This window comes from Engraulis encrasicolus, unplaced genomic scaffold, assembly GCF_034702125.1.
Source record: "Engraulis encrasicolus isolate BLACKSEA-1 unplaced genomic scaffold, IST_EnEncr_1.0 scaffold_103_np1212, whole genome shotgun sequence".
Taxonomy (NCBI): Eukaryota; Metazoa; Chordata; class Actinopteri; order Clupeiformes; family Engraulidae; genus Engraulis; species Engraulis encrasicolus.
In genome coordinates, this window is record NW_026944504.1 from 110,484 (window position 1) to 135,495 (window position 25,012).

The window sequence follows — 25,012 nt, forward strand, 5'->3', positions numbered from 1 at the left end:
TAAAGTGTGCACGTACAGTGTGTGCATGTGTGTACAGTGTGTGCGACGCGCGTGAGACACAGGGGCGACAATCCATCAACCAGCAAACAAACGTACAAGAGAGACTACAAACGAAAACTCCCCACGACCGAAAACACAACAGCAGCTGCAGTGCCCACAGTCCAGTCGGCCAATCAGCAGCTGCTGCTCTTCTCCCTCTCGGCCAATCAGCAGCTGCCGCTCTTCTCCCTCTCCTCTAGGGGGCGCCATCAGACTCGTCAGGGCGTCGCTCGCCCATCCTCATGAGCTCGTAGATGTCCCGCCTCCCAGCCAATAGGAATGCTTCAGCTGTGTCCTCCCAACCAATGGGAACGCTTCTCTGACACAGACAGGAACTCAGGTGCAGGACAGGTGATGATGATAACGCCACAAGACAAGGACCTGTCTGTGTGTGTGTGTGTGTGTGTGTGTGTGTGTGTGTGTGTGTCTGTGTCTCTGTGTGTGTGTGTGTGTGTGTATGTGTGTGTGTGTGTGTGTGTGTGTGTGTGTGTGTGTGTCTGTGTCTACGTGTGTGTCTCTGTGTGTGTGACTCTGTGTATGTGTGTGTCTATGTGTGTGTGTAGGCCCCGCCCCCCCCAGTGTCAGTCGGCCAATCAGCAGCTGCAGCTCTTCTCCCTCTCGGGCGCGGCGAGCATGTCGTCGTCGTCCTCGGTGGGGTACAGCACCTGCAGAGAGGAGAGGAGAGAGGAGAGAGAGAGAGGTTCCATTGGCCCATTGGAGAAAGTAGAGAGAAAGTAGAGAGAGAGGAGAGAGAGAGGTTCCATTGGCCCATTGGAGAAAGTAGAGAGAGAGGAGAGAGTAGAGAGAGAGTAGAGAGAGAGGAGAGAGTAGAGAGAGAGAGAGGAGAGGAGAGGAGAGGAGAGAGAGAGAGAGGAGAGAGGAGAGAGGAGAGGAGAGGAGAGGAGAGAGGAGAGAGAGAGGAGAGAGAGGAGAGGAGAGAGAGGAGAGGAGAGGAGAGGAGAGGAGAGAAGAGAGAAGAGAAAAGAGAAAAGAGAGAGGGGAGGAGAGAGAGGGGTAGAGAGAGAGGAGAGAGAGGAGAGAGAGGAGAGGAGAGGAGAGAGTAGAGAGTAGAGAGAGAGAGAGAGGAGAGGAGAGAGAGTAGAGAGGAGAGGAGAGGAGAGGAGAGGAGAGGAGAGAGTAGAGAGAGAGGAGAGAGAGGAGAGAAGAGTAGAGAGGAGAGAGGAGAGAGGTTACATTGGCCCATTGGAGAGAGTAGAGAGAGAGTAGAGAGAGAGAGAGGGGTTCCGTTGGCCCATTGTTTCCAGGTTCTACTATTGCAAGGGGGAGGGGGGGGTCCCCCTTCAGGCAGACCTAAGGACTGTTCTATTCAATGCTAGGAGTATTATGACACGCTCCTTTAGGCAGACCAGACCCTGGTCATGTTAGATGCCCATAGCAACCAATTCCATTGGCATATCTCTATAACGCTTTACTTAAAGAATCTCTGGTATTATGACACGCCCCTTTAGGCAGACCAGAACCTGGTCATTTTAGGTGCCCATAGCAACCTATTGCATTGGCATATCTCTATATACTTAAAGAATCTCTGGCACCTTGGCGGTGAGGCTGCTCTTGACGCCGTCCCAGCCGTCACGCGTCACGATCTCGCCCATGCGCATCAGCTCCAGGATGTCGCGCGTCAGCAGCTCGAAGGCGCGGTCCACGTTGCTGTTCTGCTTGGCCGACGTCTCCACGTAGCGGATGCCCAGCTCGGCCGCCAGCTGCTCCGCCTCCTCGCGCGTCACCTTGCGTCCGGCGCCGCCACGAGGGTCCACCAGGTCGCTCTTGTGTCCCACCAGGATGTAGACCATGTGGTGCGGCAGGATGTGCTCACTCACCTTGGAGGGGGGAGGGGGGGGGGGAGGGAGAGAGAGGAGAGAATATGGAGGAGTGTGTGTGTGTAGGGCTGGGCAACGTTAACGCGTTAACGGTGCGTTAACTATTGAGGTCAGTATCGCCCGACAATTTTGTTAACGCTTAACGCTTTTTTTTTTAAAGCCTTTTATGACCGTTGCGTCGTTTGTTGACTTCCCGCACGCAGCAGTACCAGTCACAGCTGATAACTAAAGCCTTGATCAAAAAGCAGACCGCAGCAGTACCAGTGACCGAAGATCAGGCTCTAGAAAGTAGGCAAAACAAAATAGGCATAGCCTACAGAAGGACGTCAACTTCTGAATGGACATTTTCGGTACAAAGTTCTACAGCCCTCATTGCCCAGCTCTCGAACAGCATGTGGCTCGCTCGCCTTGGCAACTCGCAAGGTTATAAAAAATATTGTAGGCATAACACCATGTTATGCAGTCCGTCTACCAGCTGTTAATAACGCCACGCGGACTGACAGTGTGCATACTAGCTGATAACTAAAGCCTTGATCAAAAAGCACACCGCAAGATATTAATTCCTCAGGCAACGTTTTGGTTTCTACCTACATCTGGCGTTGCGCAAGCATGGTAGGCTAACAGAAGAGGGATAGTTGAAAAATCATCTGTAAAAGAATGCATCTTTAGCCGAAGTCTAATTGCTTTTGACTTCTGTGCCTCACAAAGTTACATTCAGCATTCATATCGGCACCAACATAGTATGATTTTGCCATGCCCAAAAGTTCACCCGACATCAGCCACCTCACAGTGTTAGGTTACTGTTTTGTCATGTCAACGTTATTGATTTGAAAGTTGTAGGCTAATTGCTGCCAGCAGTCAGTCGATTAGTTTCTAGTCGCTACAACATCAGGTAATAGCGACAGATGAGGACGAGAGTGGACGGTAGCCTACTCCACGCTCTTGACAGAGAGGGAAGGAGGGGCATTTCAGACACAAGCCTGCATGCTTAATTAATTTCAAGTGACAAGTTTTGTTTCTTGTGGGCCCATGTAGACCATCCTAATTTGAGCTTCTAATATTTCAGTTTCAGTTCAATCGCCTAGTTTAATAATTGTATGCAATAATGATGACACTCTAATCTTAAATACCCCATTTTAATAATTGTAGGCCTATGCAAAAATAATACTCTCCTCTACAATAATTTGTTTCATTAGGCCTATAGTATAGGCATGCTCCATAACTCAGTCTGATATGTGTATGTAGGCCTACATTGGCAAATAGGCCCCTTTCTATTTGGAAAGATAGATAGGCCTAGGTTACAGAAGCTTATGCAAATTATGATTATGATTGGTCTACTTCATCTTAGAAAATGTCAATGTAGATTAAAAAAAAAAAACCTGCAAAGATTCCATTTCTTTCTGTGGTCGTCTGTGATATATGATGATTACGGTGTAATCAATGATTTGGTAACCTGACATTTTCAAATAAATTGGTGCTTTTGAAGTGGCTTTTGAATTCATATTTGGGTTCCGCGCTCTATGAGATTAATCATGATTAATCACAGAAAGTCATTGAGTTACAGTTTTTCTCGATTGCTTACACACAATTTTCTGAATCAGTTCTCGATTTCTCAAAACTCTACACACAAATCTCCAAACCTCACACACAACGGGCAAAACTCCACACTACCTCTGAAAAAAGCATGTCTTGTCTCAAAACAGTGTACTCTCTTCTAAAAAGTTTTTTTTTTCAAATGACACACACAAGCAGTCATTTTAATACACTCTTATGTGTACCATTGAACACTAATATGCACAAGGTTAAACTCTATACTCAACTTGACACACAGTAGACACTTATTTTCTTCAGTGTTCTAGTTACTAAAGAGGATACATTTCTGTAAGAAAATACTGAAATATTGTTTTTAGAATCAGAGTACACAGATGTGTGACAAAAATACATTTTACATTTTTTTCTGACATTTAAAAAAAATGCACTAATTTATTGTAAAATATTGTGATTTCTTGTATAACGTACTTTGGAGTTCAAAAACTAAACAAATGTGTTTTCTCACTGCATCCACTCACCTTTTCATCAATATCACATGCAATGTGTGTCCTTATGGGGTGATGATTTCAGATTGTAAACCGGTATGAAGAGAGTTTGCCCATGTGATGAGGAAGTGAACATAGTATGGCAGTTGATTTTAGTGAAATGACAGTGAATGACAGTGTGTTCAATGCGACAACCAGGGATTTTCTTCATGAAAATTGTGTGTAATCCAGATAATTATGTGTAGTGGTTTGAAACGGCTGTGTTTTAAAACTGAAATGTGAGTGAAAAGAAGGAATTGTGCTTAGTGTTCAGTGACATTGGTTAGGGGAGTTGGGAAATGGGTGAGATGTTCCGAGAATTGTGTGTGAAGTAACTTACCAGAACTTGTGTGGAAGCAATCGAGAAAAACTGCAATGCAATTCAAGATTTTCATGTTTGCCCACCCATATATATATATATATATATATATATATATACATGTATATATATGTGTGTGTGTGTGTGTGTGTGTCAGGATATGCTCCCTCACCTCGCGGTGCCACTCCCGCACGTGCTCAAACGTCTTGCGGTTGGTCAAGTCGAAGACCAGCAGCCCGCCCACAGAGTTGCGGTAGTAGGAGGTCGTGATGGACCTGGAGGATACAGTAGAGTTATATAGAGTAGAGTACAGTAGAATAGAGTAGAGTTATACAGAGTACAGTACAGTACAGTAGAGTAGAGTACAGTAGAGTAGAGTAGAGTTGCGGTAGAGTAGAGTAGAGTAGAGAGTGTAGTGTAGTAGAGTAGAGTAGTGTAGTGTAGAGTAGAGTAGAATAGTGTAGAGTAGAGTAGAGTAGAGTAGAGAGTGTAGTGTAGTGTAGTAGAGTAGAGTACAGTAGAGCAGTGTTTCTCAACAGGGGTGCCGCAGACCCCCCTCAGGGGTGCCGCGGAAACGTGGCTGATAAATAAATTATGTAATATAATTAATATTTGTCTAAATTGATAAGTTAATGCTAGTCAGTGGAGTCTTTCATCTGCCATTTACGCACAATAAAGTAAATATAGGTCGCCCCAGTCAGCTGCAACTTCGAACGTACGTCGTGTGACGTCTCCAGATGTGTTACTTTTCTAACCTTGTGTGGTATCGGATGCGATGCCATGTTACAGCTTGTTGGTTTGGGGTGCCTTGAAATTGTTCATGAATTGAAAGGGTGCCTCGCCTAAAAAAAGGTTGAGAAACACTGCAGTAGAGTAAAGTAGAGTCTAGTAGAGTAGAGTAGAGTAAGGAGTAGAGTAGAGTAGAGTAGAGTAGAGTAAGGAGTAGAGTAATGTAGTATAGAGAATATAGTAGAAGAGAAGAGAGTAGAGTAGAATACAGTAGAGTAGAGTAGAGTAGAGTAGAGTACAGTACAGTAGAGTAGAGAGTATAGTGTAGTGTAGTGTAGTGTAGAGTAGAGTAGAGTACAGTAGAGTAGAGTACAGTACAGTAGAGTAGAGTAGAGTAGAGTAGAGTAGAATAGAGTAGAGTACAGTAGAGTAGAGTAGAGTAGAGTAGAGTAGAGTAGAGTAGAGTAGAGTAGAGTACAGTAGAGTAGAGTACAGTAGAGTAGAGTACAGTACAGTAGAGTAGAGAGTAGAGTGTAGTGTACTGGAGTAGAGTAGAGTAGAATAGTGTAGAGTAAGACCGCGTCGTTAGTTCTATCGCATCTGGTTGTCTAGTCAAGACCCCGTTACTAATTCTATTGCATCTCGTTGTCAAGTCAAAAACCCAGTCGTCAATTCTATAGCATTTGGTTGTCAAGTCACCCCAACATTCTGCACGCGTCCTTGGAGGCGCGTCTCACTAGATTAGGAAGTGGTGCCCATAGCAACGTACCAAGCGCAGTGGTGAATCTACTTTCTCACGAAGCCTTAGATCAACTTATTAATAAATTAATAAATTAATACTTAAATGCTGGTAACCGGGTGATAAGCGGAATAGCGGCCTTCGAGGTGTCCCGATATCAAGGAAAAATGGACTTGGCGAAGCGAACAGCCCTTCGGCTGCGCCGTCGGGCTGTTTAGAACGCTCCGCCTCGTCCATTATTTCCCTTGATATCCGGACACCTCGTCGTCCGCTATTCCATACGTATAGTGTAGTGTAGTAGAGTAGAGTACAGTAGAGTAGAGAGTATAGTGTATGGGTCTACCAAGGCCTGCTGTTTCTATTCTGTACTCTACTATACTCTGTTTCTATTCTATACTTTACTATACTCTATGGGTCTACCAAGGCCTGCTGTTTCTATTCTATACTCTACTATACTCTACGAAGGCTCTATGGGTCTACTACGTACACTCTATGGGTCTACTATACCTATGGGTCTACCAAGGCCATTTCTTATGCATCTGCTGACTGTTCGAAGTGACACTACTTACTGGCAGCCTAATACAGTGAAAAATCAGACTTTTAATGTGACACACTGCTTACTGGCAGCCTAATACAGTGAAAAATCAGACTTTTAATGTGACACACTACTTACTGGCAGCCTAATACAGTGGAAATGCATACTTTTAATGTGACACACTGCTTACTGGCAGCCTAATACAGTGGAAATGCAGACTTTTAATGTGACACACTAACTTACTTACTGGCAGCCTAATACAGTGGAAATGCATACTTTTAATGTGACACACTGCTTACTGGCAGCCTAATACAGTGGAAATGCAGACTTTTAATGTGACACACTGCTTACTGGCAGCCTAATACAGTGGAAATGCAGACTTTTAATGTGACACACTAACTTACTTACTGGCAGCCTAATACAGTGAAAAATCAGACTTTTAATGTGACACACTGCTTACTGGCAGCCTAATACAGTGAAAAATCAGACTTTTAATGTGACACACTGCTTACTGGCAGCCTAATACAGTGAAAAATCAGACTTTTAATGTGACACACTGCTTACTGGCAGCCTAATACAGTGGAAATGCAGACTTTTAATGTGACACACTGCTTACTGGCAGCCTAATACAGTGGAAATGCAGACTTTTAATGTGACACACTGCTTACTGGCAGCCTAATACAGTGGAAATGCAGACTTTTAATGTGACACACTGCTTACTGGCAGCCTAATACAGTGGAAATGCAGACTTTTAATCTGTAATCCTGCTAATGCTGCAAGGCATGTGAGTCCGTATAAGAGGGGCCCTGACACCTCCTGGTGACGCAACACCTTTGGAGTTGGAGTCAGGCGGAGAGCAGAGCTGGAAATATTGTTTCTAATCTCCTGAAAAATCGGAAACTCCACCCAAACAACAAGTAGCAAACCCAGGGAGTCAGATCAACCATGCCGTTTGGGAAATGTTAATAATTATTGTAGAAGTGACGAGGAATCCACATAGTAAAGTAGACAGAATGAGATTTATTCACACGAACTTGTACAATGAGTTGTGGTGAACTCTATCATAACTGGACTTGTAGTGAACTCTAGTGAACTCTATCATACCTCTACTTGTGGTGAACTCTATCATAACTGGACTTGTAGTGAACTCTAGTGAACTCTAGTGAACTCTAGTGAACTCTAGTGGACTCTATCATGACAAGTTACCCAGCGGAGCCCAGCGCCATCTTGTACGTCATGTTGCCAGGGCAACAATCATATACATTCTACAGTTATGCTCTTGGTCAGACCAAGTCTGGAAGAGATTTGAAAGTCGATGATAATCAGGCTAGTAGAATAGGGGCTAGGGATTGTAGCCCCTTAATGCGTACCGTACCTCCAGTGGCACGCTGTCATTGAAATGTAACTACCATAGCACTACAATACTATGACACAACACAGGCCCATTAGTAATGCACCACGACTTGGTCATTACTATACTGGTAACAACAAATGTATAAAGCTGCGTCTTAAGGGGTTAACCGGTAACCGCCACCTCACTTGGCTGTAGAGATGCACCCGATCCTGATTTTAGTATAATAGGCCCTGCCACCTCACTTGGCTGGGCGATTAAGGACCTGGTACGGCCTAGTGTAGAGTAGTGTAGTGTAGAGTAGAGTAGAGTAGAGTAGTGTAGGTGCATCTCTACTTGGCTGGGTGATTAGGACCTGGTACGGCCAAAGCTGCACTCATGGGACGCCATTGGGGGCTGCCCCCTTGCACAGGTGAGGAGGCATAAGCTAAATGCAGCGGAAGAAAGGAAATATTGATATTGATATTGACTCTGAAGAAGACGTGAGAATGTCGAAACGTTAGTCTTGGCGCTTGCCCAATGAAACAAGTTATTTTCCACATCTGAAGATGCTCTGGTGACTCCTTTCTTCCCCTGCATTTACGAGTCCTTTCCCGAGACGCACCAGATTGTGAAGTGCAGGAGCACGGAGGATATCTGTCTTTGCTACGGGGCATAAATGCAATTTCATTTTGTGCAGTGTTCACTTGTGTGCTGTGGAGTGCTGTGCCACAATGGCAATGGGAGTCGGAGTTTCCCAGTTCAGCTTTCTTTCTTTCAGCGTTCAATGTGGCTAACTGCACACTGTGAATGGAGGTGCACCAGTGAAAGTGAAAGCCCATTGGGAAACTCCAACTCCCATTGTCACTGTGACACAGCACTCCACAGCACACAAGTGAACACTGCACACTGCACACAACGAAATTGCATTTATGCCTCACCCGTGCAAGGGGGCAGCCCTCAGTGGCGCCCCATGGGGAGCAGTGCGGTGGGACGGTACCATGCTCAGGGTACCTCAGTCATGGAGGAGGATGGGGGAGAGCACTGGTTGATTACTCCCCCCACCAACCTGGCGGGTCGGGAGTCGAACCGGCAACCTCTGGGCTACAAGTCTGACGCCCTAACCGCTTACCCATGACTGCCAGTGTGGCGAACTGCACACTGTGAATGGAGATGCACCTTCATTCGTTTCTCAGTCATGATGCCAGTACGGTCTTTTCATCTATTCATAAAACAAGTCATGATGCCAGTAAGGTCCAAGTTATTCATCTATTCATAAAACCATTTGACTGGGTACTCCCAGATACGTTTTCCACAGTAGGCCAACAGTCAGATCTTCAAAGCACATTAAAGGCTCTCTCCCACTTCTGGGAGATGTCAGATACAAAAACACGCGCACACACACACACACACACACACACACACACACACACACACACACACACACACACACACACACACACACACACACACAAAAACAATCCAGGCTGTGAGAAGAAGAGTATGCTACAGCTGGTCAGGCTTTGTTAGTGAGTCACATCCAGGGCCATGAATTAACATTATTCACCACCAACCAAAATGGCTAGTTGATCAAATCTTACCAGCCAAACACACACTCACTACAGTAGGCCTACTGGGTCAAAGTGGCTAGTAAGTAAATTGGTCTTTTTTACCAGCTAAACTGAAATGTCACCAATAGGCTATTTGGCCGGTTGGTTGGTGCTAATTTCGAGCCCTGGTCATATCCAGCTGACACACAGCTACAGCTAGTTATTATGAGGATGGTGTTGTTTACCTTTTATCTACTAGCGGTCTCTCTATGGTGAATAGCCACACGGTGCATCAAGCTGGGCAGCACGCGAGCAAGGTTACCGGAACGGCGAGTAGTCGGTGACTGACTGACACATCACCAACAGCAACACAACTGACGTTATTATAGGAAGCCAAGAAATCACCATTTATGCTGTCTACTTACAATAGGGTGACCGGGCCGTTTAAATACAGTAGGATTTATTTACAGACCATAGCCGCATCTAACCCAGCCTACAATGCCTCTATTACACAAGAGGACAGGACAACAGCTATTCCTCCGTCCTATGGCATTTGATGTGCAGTGCTTGTGCCCCAATTTCCTGACATTCTTCCGTATAGCAGCAACATACACCCTTTGTCTTGCATTTAGCCTAAATCTAGGGCGTTTTATACATGAATTGCCAACTGATGCGTGACGTTATGGTTATGACTAGCCTGCCTGCCCTGCGTAACCCACGGATGCCAACATGGAGGCTACCACCACCTCTCCTCCATCCATATCATTAATTTATGGAGTGAGAAGAGCAGATTTAGTAACTGCGATTTGAAATGAATTGCATACAATTCACCTGCTTGTATAATGACCCGTGACTCACCTAAATCGTTCTTGTCCGGCGGTGTCCCATAGCTGCAATTTAATCTTCACCCCGGGTTCAATGTCTACTGAACGGGCGTAAAAATCCACACCGACCGTTGGGTCCGCCACATCACTATAAATCCCATCCGTGAAGCGCTTCAACAATGACGACTTGCCCACAGTAGAGTCACCGAGCAGGATGATCCTGAATTGATATTGCCAGAGAGCATCCATCATGGCATGGCTGTATTGTGTTTACCCCCGTTGGTTGTTCGAGCCGGTGATTTCTTGAACAAAGCAAAGCAGCTACAGTAGCCTACGGTGTTTACATTGAAGCCGCGACTGATTTGGCGATCAGGAAGCGAAGAGTGGTGTTGCCTCGGCGATAGCAAGACAGTGCTGCAGTCATGTGACTAGCGGAGCTCCTGATTTTTTATCCCACAGCGCTGGGCTGCAACTAGCCTACCTCGGTTATGTTATGAGATCCGTATTAAGTCCGTTAAATATGTAATCACAACAGCCAACAGGGATAACAGGGGAGCCTGTTTGCTGAGCGTAAAATCCTCCAGCTTTGTCTGAAAGATCTTAAGGCTCCCGGCGTCAGCTTGCCCTCCTTACCCCCTGCGTCTGCCTAATTATGTAAGATTAACGTCCTATTAATCGCGATGTAGCCTATTGGTGGCTCATCACGTCTTGGGCACAAGAAAGTCACTCCATGTACATTGCAGAAAACTATTAGGGCTAGTTAGTGCAACCTTGAAGCCGTCATAGGCCTACACAGCCCATGGAATCAAATACAAATATTTCTGTAGGGAAGTCGATGTAGTCGTGCATTTTCTTTTAAAGTTTGTCTTTCTGAATTTGTGCCGGCTATTAAACAGCAAAAGAAATCCCAACCAAAACTGTTGCCATTAGCTGGAATGTGTTGGCGGTCCATGGTGTCCCCTGTCCATGGTGCTGAAGCCAGTGGGATGGGGCCTGTAGGCCTACTGTACTGAGAAGCTTCAGGAGTAAACCAAGTTAAGTTAAAGGGACAGTTTGGTCAATTTCAACATGCAGTTGTATTACTCACGCTACCCTTGACTTGTCAGTACCTGGTGATGCCACATTTTTCGGCTCAGCCCTTTCCGAGATATGAGCAATTCTAATGGGGGCAGCGTTTGTTTACATTTTTTAAAAATGAAACATAGGCCAACTCCAAATATTTTCCCAAAAGGTACTGCTGTTTGCTAGTTGTTTGCTGATGTTTTATAACCTTTTGGATGTTTTTGGGAATAAATAAAAAAGTTTTTTTGAAATGTAAACAAAGAGCTGCCCCCATTACAATGACCAGGATCTCAGAAACGGCTGAAGAAGAAGAAAAAAAATCTCAGGCACTGACAAGTCCAGGGTAGTGTGAGCATTACAACTGCATGTTGAAATTGACCAAACTGTCCCTTTAAGAGGTAAATCACCTAATAGAAACAGAATATGAGGACTCCAGGCTCTTCTATTAGGTGATTTACCTCTTGTCTTAACCTGGTTTACTCCTGAACCAGCTTCTTAGCATAGCTGGGCAGCAAGTTATCTGACTGGATTTCTACGTTTCAGCCATTGTTACAGGCAGTAGGTCTACGCCAGCGGTGGGAAACCTTTTTCATTCGAGGGGCCACTTAGAATTCCTACAAGGGTCATGAAAGTCCTCAGAGGGCCGGACTATGAACACATACCAGGATTTCCCCAATTTAGCAATTTAGGCCTATATTGAAGATGATTTCCCCGTGCAATTTAGGCCTATATTGAAGATGATTTCCCCGTGCAATTTAGGCCTATATTGAAGGTAGACACCTTTGACACAGTCCCCACCTTCTATAGGTCCCCTGGATATAACTTAATTGCATTGGTAATGTAATTTATAAGATTCCTTTACAAAATATGTCATATTTCACGTGAAGTTGCATAACATTAAAATGATATCGGGGGCCGGATAAAATGGCCTCAAGGGCCACAAACGGCCCTCGAGACATAGGTTCCCCACCCCTGGCCCTCGAGACATAGGTTCCCCACCCCTGGCCCTCGAGACATAGGTTCCCCACCCCTGGCCCTCGAGACATAGGTTCCCCACCCCTGGCCCTCGAGACATAGGTTCCCCACCCCTGCGGCCCTCGAGACATAGGTTCCCCACCCCTGGCCCTCGAGACATAGGTTCCCCACCCCTGGCCCTCGAGACATAGGTTGCCCTCGAGACATAGGTTCCCCTCGAGACATAGGTTCCCCTCGAGACATAGGTTCCCGACCCCTGGTCTACGCAGTCCAGTCGAGGCTAACGGCCTACTGTAGCCTTTTATATAGGCCCGGATTCTCCTCCAGTTTATGGCTGATGTGCAAACAGTATTTTTGGGAAAGGGTGCCCTCTAGGCCCCCCATACTCAAATAGCGGCCCGCGGGCCACTTGTGGCCCGCGGGGCATCTATTTGTGGCCCTCGAATCATTTTTCAAAAATTGAAAAAAAAAAAAAAATTTTTTTTTTTTTTGGTCCGATCGCGCTGCCGGCTCTTATTTTGAAATCGCGCCACAGACGCTAGGAAGATGCGTGCCGTGTCTCCGCCCCCTCAATCAGTTTCTCCCTGCAGGCTCCAAACAGAAGTGACTATGAGAGTGCCAGAGGCTGTTGTGAGGTAGACTACAGAAGGGAAGGACGGTAGAACTTGTAAATAAATTATTTACAAAGTTCTCTTTGCCTCGTTTTTGAAAGTAATGGTCCACATTTCATTGCATACAGTGTGTTAGGACTTCGAATTGGTTTAGCACTAGCTGTAGCTAGTTGCTAACACAAATGAAGGCAAATTATGTTTGAGCTCTGCTGGCAGCTAACTAGGGGTAGCCTACTTAAAAACGAATTGCTTGATAAACTTTTCACACTTTTAAACAGTCCCCAAATAGTTCGTTTGGAAAGCTAAGCCCCTCATAAGATTTCAAACAAAGTTATGAGCAACTTGATGATTTATTATTGGCTGTTGCATTTAATCAACATTGCATCAATGTGCCATTTTCTTGTTGGCAAAACCTGGTGTCCTCCTATCTATGTGTCCTCTTTGTTGGGTCCATTATTGCATCTGATTCTCATTATGCATGTGAGAGCTGCATAAACAAAGTCATAATAAGCAACATTTGTTTGAAAAGTGTTATCTTCAGGCTTATTGGTTTTCTCACTAAGAAATACAGTAAATGTTTAAAAAATTACTGAAGGGTGGGTGGCAATGACAGCAAGGCAGGCACCTCACCCCACAGTGCTCCAGAAAAATGCAGGCCCTTTATGAGAGAAATGTTCTCCCATCCTGTCACTGGAAACTAAATATCTGCTGTGGGTGTGAGTGCGTGTGTTTTGTGATTACAAAGGCCTTATCATTTTTTTTTTTTAATTTTTTTTTTGGTGGGGGTCGTGTCAGCCCGGCCCGGCCCTTTATTGGGAGGAATTTTGAAAAACTGGCCCTCTGGGACTTTTAATTGAGTACCCCTGCTCTAGGCCCTTTAGGCCTACATAAGGGTGCCCTCTAGGCCTACCTATTAAATCCTAAATATCTCAGCCCTCTAGGTCTACCTATTCAATCCTAAATATCTCAGCCCTCTAGGCCTACCTATTCAATCCTAAATATCTCAGCCCTCTAGGCCTACCTATTCAATCCTAAATATCTCAGCCCTCTAGGCCTACCTATTAAATCCTAAATATCTCAGCCCTCTAGGCCTACCTATTCAATCCTAAATATCTCAGCCCTCTAGGTCTACCTATTAAATCCTAAATATCTCAGCCTCCGAAGCACAAACAAACTTGAGATGAGTTGCATTTAAAAGCTAGGACCCTTGTTTTGCATAGAATGTGTTCATTCAGCTCTATCTTACCCACATTTTTAATAAAACAGTTAAAATCTGAAAAACCTGAATGCTGCGTAATGTGTCTCCAGGACACAATGGGTTAAGAGAAGACCACAACATTTTTGAACCCCCGGATCCGAACTTTAGGCCTATTCCACAACATTTCTGAACCCCCGGATCCGAACTTTAGGCCTATTCCACAACATTTCTGAACCCCCGGATCCGAACTTTAGGCCTATTCCACAACATTTCTGAACCCCCGGATCCGAACTTTAGGCCTATTCCACAACATTTCTGAACCCCCGGATCCGAACTTTAGGCCTATTCCACAACATTTCTGAACCCCCGGATCCGAACTTTAGGCCTATTCCACAACATTTCTGAACCCCCGGATCCGAACTTTAGGCCTATTCCACAACATTTCTGAACCCCCGGATCCGAACTTTAGGCCTATTCCACAACATTTCTGAACCCCCGGATCCGAACTTTAGGCCTATTCCACAACATTTCTGAACCCCCGGATCCGAACTTTAGGCCTATTCCACAACATTTCTGAACTCCCGGATCCGAACTTTAGGCCTATTCCACAACATTTCTGAACTCCCGGATCCTTTATTCCACTAAACCAGAACACATTTAATCACCCGGCAGAGCAGAGCAGAGCGGAGCAGACTGCACTAATCTGCGGCGCTCAGGCTGGCCAGTCCTGTTGTCACATGCTTCGTTTTTGTCCTACTTTTCTACATTTTTTCCTGTTGTGTTTTTTTTCTTCCCTTGGCTTGTGAAATGCTTTGCCGAATGTACTCTCATTGAAACCTGTGAGCCAATAGACCAGGCTTGTATACACCATATAGGCCTAACTGTGTGTGTGTGTGTGTGTGTGTGTGTGTGTGTGTGTGTGTGTGTGTGTGTGTGTGTGTGTGTGTGTGTGTGTGTGTGTGTGTGTGTGTGTGTGTGTTTTGATTGTCCAATACACTTTGCTTGTATTAGACTGGGGCGTATGGAATCTTCATGCCTGTCCCACACTGTACAATGTACACTGTCTGCATGGGCGGAGTGGGGGGAATTTTCCTACCGGGAGAATTTTCCCCTTGGCGGCCCTTTAAAAAAAAAACCAAATCGAACAACATGGTTTCCTAACCAAAAACACAAAAACCACGAAATCTGTCGTAGGCTACTACATGTGGACATTAGTGTTGTCAAAATATCAACCTGAAGTGGAGGATTGTAGCCTACACCTTGATGAAATGCACAGCCAGTGGTGTAGTCTAGGCCCTACGTAAAACACAGGTAGGCCTATACGCAGCCATTTCAAAATTTCAGGGATTACAGTATACCCACTCAAAATTGATTGATCCATTATTTAGAATAGCACAAATATATACAGTATATACCCACATCAAAAAATGCTCAAATATACAGTATACCCACTACAAAAAGTAGACTACACCACTGCAGCCATCATCACAGTCCAAAGCAATAGAACTAGTTGCACTGCAACTTGCAGGTTAGGATACATCATGCTACTGTTCCATGCAAATGTACACACTGTCATTTTGACAGTTTGTAGGCCTATTGAATTATCGTTTAAGGAAGACAGGATGAGCACGGGCACAACGTTTTGAGTGTGGGGATTTTTAGAGTCTACATTGTGCATTAAACCCACCATACAGCAAATAAGCCAAACCTAGCTACTTCAAAGCACAACCATAAGTCAACAAAATGTATTAAACGGTGTAGGCCTACCTTAAAACGCTGTCTTCGTCGCAGCAAATGTCTTTGTTTCTTGCAATCACTCCACTTTAATCCACAGTTTAGTCTACACACCCAGCACTGGTCACATCAGAATCTTGTGTGGTAATTATTTTGTTCCATTTCTTCAGACATTACATAGGCTACATCCTAAATGTGCCACATATAAATATATGTATGATAATAATATTATTTCGAGTATAAGGAGATATACCGGACCAGTAGTTCTAACAAATCAATGCCATCAAAACAAAACTGCGTCTGTTAGCTGCAGTTCTCTTCCTTACCACTTGGTGGAGTCTGTTCGTAACCCAAGTCAATAACCACAGAGCAAGTGAATCTGGGCTGGCAGACTGTGAACTGTAACAGTCATGTGGAAAATCGGAAAATAAATCATAACTTATTAATATTTCCATCCTTTGGTAACCAATCTAAATATTACAGGTTATTCAAATACTGAAAACGAAACTGTGTCACTAAGATCTAGTAAACTTCCGCGATCTACGGTGTATGGAAATTATCAGTAGAGAAGGGGTGTGGCCAATTTACTGTTTGACACCGTCAGTGAGGTATTGCCGTCTGGTACACCGTATAAATACCGGCTAGTCAAGTATGAAAAAAATGAAACTATGGAAAGTAGGAAACCAGCGCTTGTCGCAATGCTCAGGGGATATTAGGGTCGGTTGAGAATGCACAGCAGCTGCATTATTACATTTCACGGCCGCGGCCCACCGTGACAAGTCCCCGATCTCCCGATGGCCACTCCGCGCCTGACTGTCTGCTTTATGATCATTTACTGTCTTCATGCACCTTACCAGACTCTATGTTCTGCCTTGATTACCATGTAATACGTCTTTCACTTCTACATCACAATACTAGATCATAGGTGTAGGCCTATCTGTCAACACTCATTTCTGGTCATTTGTATCTTGTCTAGCCTACTTCAACTCTCAGAGTATGTTATTTGCACATTTGTCTACACAGAATATGCTTTTGCACATTGCCTTTTTATTTTTTCTTTATTGTTCTATTTTCCCCCTCCCTGACTATTACCTGTGTTACATGTGTCTTTAAATGTCCATGTGGGCATTGTGTGTAGGCCTAGGCCTACTTATGACACCTGAATTTCCCCTCGCGGATCAAGTTACTCTACTCTAATGACCATAGGCATAGCCATAGGCTATTTAGCCCACAATTGGCATAGCCAAAGGTGTAGGTTTGGCTCGAAAAGTGGTGGGGACATTTCAATCGCAAATGCTCAGGATATGCTGTTTTTGCATTATATTTGTGAAGGAATGGTAGGGACAAGCTAGTTTTATCTGGAAAGTGGTATGGACATGTCCCCACCATCCCCCCCTAAAACATAAAACATTATACAATGTAAACATATAATTGAAATGTGACAAAGATCAAAGATAGAAATATAAGTATGATATCCTAGGCCTGCCTCTGCCTCACGACACGATCAGGCTCGAGATACATGTTTTAGAAGGCTACACTACATTTCCCGACAACCCCTGCGAGACGCCATTGTGGTGGGCAGGCCGTATATAAAGCAAGGGGCGAGCATTCGTCCATTCTCTCGCCTTCGGACAGTTGAACTACACGCTGGTAAGTACTCGAGAAGATCTGAAGACATCCTTTATTCCATTACATCGAAGACTTGTTATTATATTGACGCAAACATATATGATTGTAATTTTATTGAACGTGCTGGTATTTCGTGTTTCGGGCTTACCAATCCTAAAATGAGGCATAACTAGCTTTAGGCTACAACTTGTACCCGACAAGTGTACCTCACTAGCCACAATTGACAATAGCCTGAAATGCTTGGCCTGCTTTATGATGTGAATGTTGGCTTGTTTTCAAGCAACAGTAACTGCGTGTGTGTGTCGAAGTCCTAGACAGGCCTTGCTAGGCCTACAACCAGTAGCGATGGTATAACTAGCACGAAGCATAGCCCAACACGCCACGGCCCTATCGAAGTCGATTTAGTCTACACGTGGCTGAATCGGTCAATCTGGAGCCTAAAGTGAAATCTTTTACCGACGGTCGCTGTTTAGCTTTGATGTAGCTACTCAGCAACATTTTAGGAAAAGGACAAATGCTTGCCCTCCGAGGTTGCTCAAGTGTCGACTCGTGTGGACGTGCTGCATGCAGTGTGACTCGCGGCGCTTCTTGCAACTAACTGGCTTTCTCAACTTTCTATGAACAGGTTGAAGATGAAGAAAACGATGCTCAAATTGCCACCGATGTGCTACGAGCGCCCAAGAGAAAAGGTGAGCTTGCTATTTATGTATTGACTTGTCTTCAAAGTAATTAAATGTAGAACTCAACTGGCCTATAAAGGCAACGTGCAGTAAATTGGGGGGAAATGCCTTCAAAGCTTTGGTATTAGATTGTAGTTAGTACAAATGGGGAGGTGTAATGGCGACCACTTTCAGTCTGAACTCAACTTTGATCAAATATGGAACTACTGCAGCTACTTAGGGTGTTGTAGCTGAAGCTCTGTCTTAACAGCAATATCTCTGAAACGGGTCACACCTGGGCCACAAGGCTTTGTCACAAGATGAAGGAGGTTGTAATGAAGACCGATTTCATTCTGATCTCTGCTTTGATCAGTATGTAGTTGCTGCAGTTTGGCTTTGTAGGGCAGCGTAGCTGAGCCTCTGTCTTCTGCTCACTAGTCTATTGGCCTCGATGGGAGTTTGCTAGGGATGCACTGATGCCACTTTTTTGAAAACCGATTCAAGTACGAGTACATTAATGTGTGTACTTGCCGATACCGAGTAGTGTACTGATGCCTTTTGCCACCAAAATACAATGAAAAGAAATGCATGGCCTTGTTTTTTTCCACCTGTGATATTTAAATTTACATGGAAATGGACAATAAATATTAGTAAATGTATGAGGTGGCACTTTTTCCATGCTGCTTTCAAGTCCACAGAACATGACAAGATTTTGCATTGTTTAGTGTAATAGCAGTATCGTTCCTGGTATCGGTAAGTGCTTGAGTACAAGTACAATGAGCAGTATCTGGTGCCGATACTAGTATTGGTGCATCCCTAGAGTTTGCCCCTGCTGGTCTGTTGCCCTGCTGGTCTGTTGCCCTGCTGGTCTACTGTGGCAGTTCTCTTGCCCCTGCTACTCTAGTCTACTGGCCCCAATGGGAGTTTGCCCCTGCTACTCTAGTCTACTGGCCCCAATGGGAGTTTGCCCCTGCTAGTCTGTTGCCCCTGCTAGTTCTGTTGCCCCTGCTGGTCTGTTGCCCTGCTGGTCTGTTGCCCCTGCTGGTCTACTGTGGCAGTTCTATTGCCCCTGCTAGTGGCCCCGATGGGAGTTTGCCCCTGCTAGTCTGTTGCCCCTGCTAGTTCTATTGCCCCCTGCTGGCCCCGATGGGAGTTTGCCCCTGCTAGTTCTATTGCCCTCTAGTGGCCCCGATGGGAGTTTGCCCCTGCTACACTAGTCTATTGCCCCCTAGTGGCCCCGATGGGAGTTTGCCCCTGCTAGTCTACTGTGGCAGGTCTATTGCCCCCTAGTGGCCCCGATGGGAGTTTGCCCCTGCTAGTTCTATTGCCCCCACTGGCCCCGATGGGAGTTTGCCCCTGCTAGTTCTATTGCCCCCTAGTGGCCCCGATGGGAGTTTGCCCCTGCTACTCTAGTCTGTTGCCCTGCTAGTCCTCTGGCCCCGATGGGAGTTTGCCCCTGCCCCCTAGTGGCCCCGATGGGAGTTTGCCCCTGCCCCCTAGTGGCCCCGATGGGAGTTTGCCCCTGCCCCCTAGTGGCAGTTTCGCAGTTCATAAGGGAGCCAAGATCGACACTTTTACCGACGGTCGCTGTTCAGCCTTCTGTGGCTGTTTCAGCAACATTAAGGAAAAGGACATTACTACTTATGGGTGTGCACATGAAGATCAGTTGGGCTCTCGTCTGGCATGTCGCTAAAAGGTCGTGTTTTTAATTTCAGATGCTGTGGTGTGATCCAACGTGACGACTGCACTGCATCAAGTCTTAGCCAAATAGAGTTTTCAGGTAAGTCAATACTACAGCTGGAGCTGTTTAGATCTGGCGTTGATGACAAAACTTGCCCTCACTGAGCGTTTTCTAAAACCCGATAATGATCCATTTATACCCTGAGCCAGATGTAGAATATTCCATATAGAATGTTGGCCATGCATTCTAGAATACTAATGAAGGCTTCCATCTTCTACAGGCTGGAGAGCTGATTGGTCTGCCTCTCAGTTGGACTTGGACGTCTCGACACAGTTGGAGCAGCTGCCAGAACGCTTGGTGAGGAGATGTTGCAGCTGTAAAATGTGCTGCACTGTGTAATGTACTGCAGTGTGTAATGTCCTGCACTGTGTAATGTCCTGCACTGTGTAATGTGCTGCAGTGTGTAATGTGCTGCAGTGTGTAATGTGCTGCAGTGTGTAATGTCCTGCAGTGTGTAATGTCCTGCACTGTGTAATGTCCTGCACTGTGTAATGTGCTGCACTGTGTAATGTGCTGCAGTGTGTAATGTGCTGCAGTGTGTAATGTACTGCAGCTGTGTACTGAGCTGCAGTTTATCTCCAGTGTGACTGGGGCTGCGTTTCCCAAAAACTCTTCAGTAGTACTTGAGTATGAGGGGCCACCTAGGCAGTATATGGCACATCACTAAACGTTTATGCACACAATAATGTAGTAGGCCTATATACAATATTTTGTTTCTTGTACATGTAATTAAAATGCTTGCGCTAAGTGCATGTGAGGTAAAGTAGTGAATTTATGAACTTTAAGTAATGATGCGAGACCTGTTTCTGATGTATAGCCTAATGGGCCCTTCATACTTAAGTGCAACTTGGGCTTAAGTACTCCTTGAGAGTTTTTGGGAAGCGCAGCCTAGACTGGTACCCTGGGCTCCAATTAGCACCAGCTAACGGCCAAATGCAGGTGAGATGTAAGTTTGGCTGGTAGAGAGGAATCCTTAACGAGCCTCTTGACCCGTTAGGGAGCCTGTCTGGCTAATGAGATCCACACCTATTCAGTTTGGCTGGTAGAGAAGAATCCTTAACGAGCCTCTTTAACCCGTTAGGGAGCCTGTCTGGCTAATGGGATCCACACCTATTCAGTTTGGCTGGTGATGAGACGTTGCCTGTAATGTAGAGAGCTGATGGTAGATGGAAGTGTGTACAAGTCAAACTCAATAAATCAAATGATGGAAATAAATTAAGGTACCGTTGCATAACAATCTGAGGGAGTGAGATGTCAGATGGGATTTGCCATTCAACACCCTAAAATTGATTAGAATGCAGGAAATGCATTTTGAAAATGTGCTGCTTGAATGTGTTCATGAAAGGTGTGGGAACCCTGTGTAGCTGTTGGGGAATTGTGCTGCTGCTAGAACCAGGACTCTAAAGTAACATTTTTCATCACTGGCCAAAATGATGAGTAGATGTGGAGCTTACTAGCCAAACTCACCCTCACAATCTCAGGGTGGCTGCTAGCAGATTTTTATTGTCTGTTGGTCAAACTGAGTTTTGGCCAGTTGGCGGGTGCTAATTTGGAGCTGCATGAATCTCTGGCCTTGATGACAAAACTTGCCCTCACTGAGCGTTTTCTAAAACCCGATAATGATCCGTTATTACCCTGAGCCAGATGAAGAATATTCCATATAGAATGTTGGCCATGCATTCTAGAATACTAATGAAGGCTTCCATCTTCTACAGGCTGGAGAGCTGACTGGTCTCGGACGTGGACTACAGCTGCAGCCAAACAGCTTTGGTAAGGAGACCCTGTGAACTGTGGTGTAGCTCTAAATGAGCAAAGGAGTAAGAGGTAAATCGCCTAATATAAGGCCCTGGAGTCATTATTTTCTTAACATGCTGGATTCCAAGCTCTTCTATTACGTGATTTACCCCTTTGCCAAGGAGCTGGTTCAGGAGTAAACCAGGATGAGTTTAGTCCCCAGTCCAAGATGTTATGTAATAGACATCAGTAGTTGTCATCTGTATCTGCACGGTTGCTATGGCTCTGTATCTGCACGGTTGCTATGGCTCTGTATCTGCACGGTTGCTATGGATCTGTGGTTGTCATCTGCACGGTTGCTATGGATCTGTAGTTGGCATCTGTATCTGCACGGTTGCTATGGCTCTGTATCTGCACGGTTGCTATGGCTCTGTATCTGCACGGTTGCTATGGATCTGTGGTTGTCATCTGCACGGTTGCTATGGATCTGTGGTCGTGTCCGTGGCCCCGGATGCTCCAGCGATGTGCAACAGGAGTTGGGAAGACTTTGACCGTGGAGGCCCCCCCATGCCTCTGGCGGCCACTCGACTTCACAACATGCCCCCCCCCACTCTGCTTCACAACATGCTCTATTAGGGCATTTCTCAAAACCTAGTGCGCACACTTCTAAGTGTATCAGCCTAATTAGTCATGCCCAGTGATTGGATACTCCGCAGAGGTCAAAGAGTATCCAATCACTGGGTGTGACTAATTCGGCTGAATACACTTGCGCATACGCACTAGGTTTTGAGAAATGCCCTGTGTCTCAGATGGGGAACTTCTGCCTCCATGTTTCAGTGCCTAATGAATTTGCTGTACTCACTGAAACATAAACACTGAAATGCAACATTTTGGAGATGCAGCACATGTCTTGAAAATCTTATCGCCGCCTTTGTATCAAAACTGACCTGTAGGTTTGTTGACTTGGCAGTTGGTCCCTTTTTAACATTCCTGCTTGCTTGCTTTTCCAGGCGTCTGCCCTCCCAGCGGTGATGAATGGGACCTAACAGCAAGGTATGTAGACCCTTCTCTTGGGTATAATGTTGTTAACGCCTTTGATGGCCTACATACAGTAACCAGGGTTCCCATTGGTGCTGGAGTTCTTTGAAAATGCTTGAAATTTGTGTCGAGTCAAACTCAGTAAACCAAATGATAGAAATAAATTGTTCAGGTACATCAAAAATCTGAGGGAGTGAGATGTCAGATGGGATTTGCCATTCGACATCTTAAAATTGATTACAATGCAGGAAATTGCATTTTAAAAGCACAACATTTTCTGGGGGAGGACCCCCACACCCCCTTCCCACGACTTATTGAAAGGTGCTGGAAAACTGAATTTGGTGCTTGAATTTGTTCATGAAAAGGTGTGGGAACCCCAAGTAATGATGTGGTGGGAACGCTGAGTAATGATGTGAGCTCTGATTAATGATGAGACCCTTTATATTTGGTGACTGCTGGATGAAACTTGCGGATATGGGACTGAAATCAGAGCTGCACAACAGATGGCCACGTGAGAAACTCTGGCCTAGTTAAAACAGAGATGGCCATGTGAAACTCTAGTTAAAAGCTTGGCTTACAAAAAAGTGTAAACTGTAAATGCGGCTCAATTTTGATTGATGTTAATATGACTGGCTGCATTTGTCAGGTGCAATTGATAGTTTTGCCACATCGGTTGTACCAATCAGCTTGGATGAGTAACCAAATTGCCTTTTATTTTATTTATAGATGTACAGGATCCCGATTAAGGGGCGGAGTTCTGATGGGCTGTGCTGTTCCGGAACTCTGTCTGGATGTGACTCGCTGGTCCGGAACTCCACCTGGATGTGGGCCTGTGCTGGTCCGGAACTCCTGTGCCGGATGTGACCCGGATGTGGGCCTGTGCTGGTCCAGAACTCGTGACCCAGATGTGGTCCTATGCTGGTCCGGAACTCCTGGGCCGGATGTGGGCCTGTGCTGGTCCGGAACTCGTGACCCGGATGTGGGCCTGTGCAGGTCCTCATGAAGGTATGTCGAGTCCTCATCGGGCACTTCTCTCCAGGTGTATTCAGAGCTCTCCATTAACACCTGCCAAATGGCCAAACTGCTGCTGACATTTCACTTTGGCTGGTAGAAAAATTGCTGAATTGCCACTTTGACTCATTACTGAGTGTTAACCTCCCCTAGAGCTAAATAATAGGGTTTTACCGTTCTCTTATACTTTCAACCGTTCTCTGGGTACAGCAGTGCAACTGGTCTCATAGGACTTAATGTTAACTGCTAGAATGGAGGTAAAATTTGCACTGCCATACTCAGTTACAGATACAGATAAAGGTTGAAAGTACAGGAGAGGTAAAACCCAACTATTTAACTCAGGGGGAGGTTTAATATGAACTCATTTCCAAAAATGGGACAGTGTCCCTTTAAGCTAGTAAGACTAACATCAACTAGCCGTATGTGGCTGGTTAGAGCAACGTCAACGAGCCTCATTAGTGTGTATTTGGCTGCGACTAGCCATTTTGGCTGGTGGTTAAGTGAATGTAGAGCCCTGACTGCATTGCAATGTGATCTCTGATTGATGATGAGACCCTTTACTTTTGGTGACTGCTGGATGAAGCTTGCGGATATGGGACTGAAATCAGAGCTGCTGGCTAACGGCAAATGTCCTTGATGTGGAATGTGTTCTGATGGCCTTTTTGCTTTTTTTTGTTTGTTTTCCAGGCGGGGGCCCTCGGCTGCTGCCTGAAGTTTCTACCCAGGGCCCTGTGAGGCGACCGCAGGGATTCCGCAGTGCATGACTTTTGACTGCAGGGGGCGCTGATGTCACGTTGCAGTTGGACTTCAGTGGCTTTCTTTCTTTGGGGCCGTTATTTGAGCTCCATGACTCTCTAGCGGCCGTCCTTCAGTATATGTACCTGCAACACTGGACTCTTTAATAAACACCTTTCAGTGACTACATGACTTCTGTTTATATGGTTTCAACATTTTGGTAAAGCTAGTACTTAACACATCTAACGAAACTGAGTTTCAGCTTTTATTTAGAAAAAGCACTCAATGTGGACATCCTGCATATCTGCAATGATGCAAATGGAGTGTGATAATGTGCCCATCAAAGGTCCTGTGATTGTGGTCAACACATTGATAAATACTTTTAACATGCAGTCTTCAGCTGCAGCAATCAATTACACTAAAGGTACAAAACGGGGGTGCACAAATAATCAAATAAAAATAAGTCAAACTGGGCAGCATGTAGTGTGGCCACTTGGTGCTGGAAAACTTAAAGGGCAACTCCTGTAGTGTTGGTTAAAGGGCAACTCCTGCCAATTTCAATGTGCTGTTGTATTGCTCACGCTACCCTTGACTTGTCAGTACCTGGTGACTCCATGTTTTGGTTCAGCCCTTTCCGAGATCTGAGCTATTCTAATGGGGGCAACTTCTGCTTACATTCCAAAAACATCCAAAAGATGCAGACAGCTAGCAAACAGGAAAGTCATCATAGCCAAGTATTCCGGCCCCATACGGAATTTACAATAGGCAACTCCCCAGACCTCATCTCACTAGTGGTTAGGTCTGGTGTTAACCAGGCAAACAGAAGCCTGATTACAGGGCTGATGGTATTCAGGCTCCAACTCCATGCCTGATTTCAGGCTTGACTGAGTTTGCCAAAATAAAGACA

The 25,012-nt window shown here is 45.3% G+C and overlaps 1 protein-coding gene, 1 long non-coding RNA gene and 4 other non-coding genes across 6 annotated transcripts; 5 read left to right on the forward strand and 1 right to left on the reverse strand.

Moving 5' to 3' along the window:
• Positions 1-590: 590 nt before the first annotated feature.
• rab42a (RAB42, member RAS oncogene family a) lies at positions 591-10,232 on the reverse strand. Its single transcript, XM_063192348.1, has 4 exons — positions 10,013-10,232; positions 4,444-4,546; positions 1,593-1,877; positions 591-704 (listed from the first exon to the last, which is right to left on the reverse strand). Exons 1-4 carry the CDS (start codon positions 10,228-10,230, stop codon positions 633-635), a joined length of 678 nt encoding a protein of 225 aa, XP_063048418.1. The 5' UTR covers positions 10,231-10,232; the 3' UTR covers positions 591-632.
• Positions 10,233-17,566: 7,334 nt separating this feature from the next.
• On the forward strand, positions 17,567-17,703 carry LOC134441972 (small nucleolar RNA SNORA16B/SNORA16A family). The gene has a single exon (XR_010033254.1). It is a non-coding gene; the product is annotated as a small nucleolar RNA SNORA16B/SNORA16A family (small nucleolar RNA).
• A 1,641-nt stretch (positions 17,704-19,344) lies between these two features.
• Positions 19,345-19,483, forward strand: LOC134441973 (small nucleolar RNA SNORA16B/SNORA16A family). The gene has a single exon (XR_010033255.1). It is a non-coding gene; the product is annotated as a small nucleolar RNA SNORA16B/SNORA16A family (small nucleolar RNA).
• A 1,469-nt stretch (positions 19,484-20,952) lies between these two features.
• Positions 20,953-24,294, forward strand: LOC134441971 (uncharacterized). The gene is made up of 4 exons (XR_010033253.1): positions 20,953-21,357; positions 22,332-22,374; positions 23,086-23,364; positions 24,058-24,294. It is a non-coding gene; the product is annotated as an uncharacterized LOC134441971 (long non-coding RNA).
• LOC134441976 (small nucleolar RNA SNORD99) lies at positions 22,778-22,851 on the forward strand. The gene has a single exon (XR_010033257.1). It is a non-coding gene; the product is annotated as a small nucleolar RNA SNORD99 (small nucleolar RNA).
• On the forward strand, positions 23,907-23,980 carry LOC134441977 (small nucleolar RNA SNORD99). The gene has a single exon (XR_010033258.1). It is a non-coding gene; the product is annotated as a small nucleolar RNA SNORD99 (small nucleolar RNA).
• Positions 24,295-25,012: the final 718 nt, after the last annotated feature.

Coding starts and splice junctions, on each gene's coding strand:
- rab42a (XM_063192348.1), bottom strand. CDS start 10,230: ATGATGGATGCTCTCTGGCAATATCAATTCAGGATCATCCTGCTCGGT. Junction 4,547..10,012: donor GCCGGACAAGAACGATTTAG/GTGAGTCACGGG, acceptor TGTATCCTCCAG/GTCCATCACGACCTCCTACT. Junction 1,878..4,443: donor TGCGGGAGTGGCACCGCGAG/GTGAGGGAGCAT, acceptor CCCCCCTCCAAG/GTGAGTGAGCACATCCTGCC.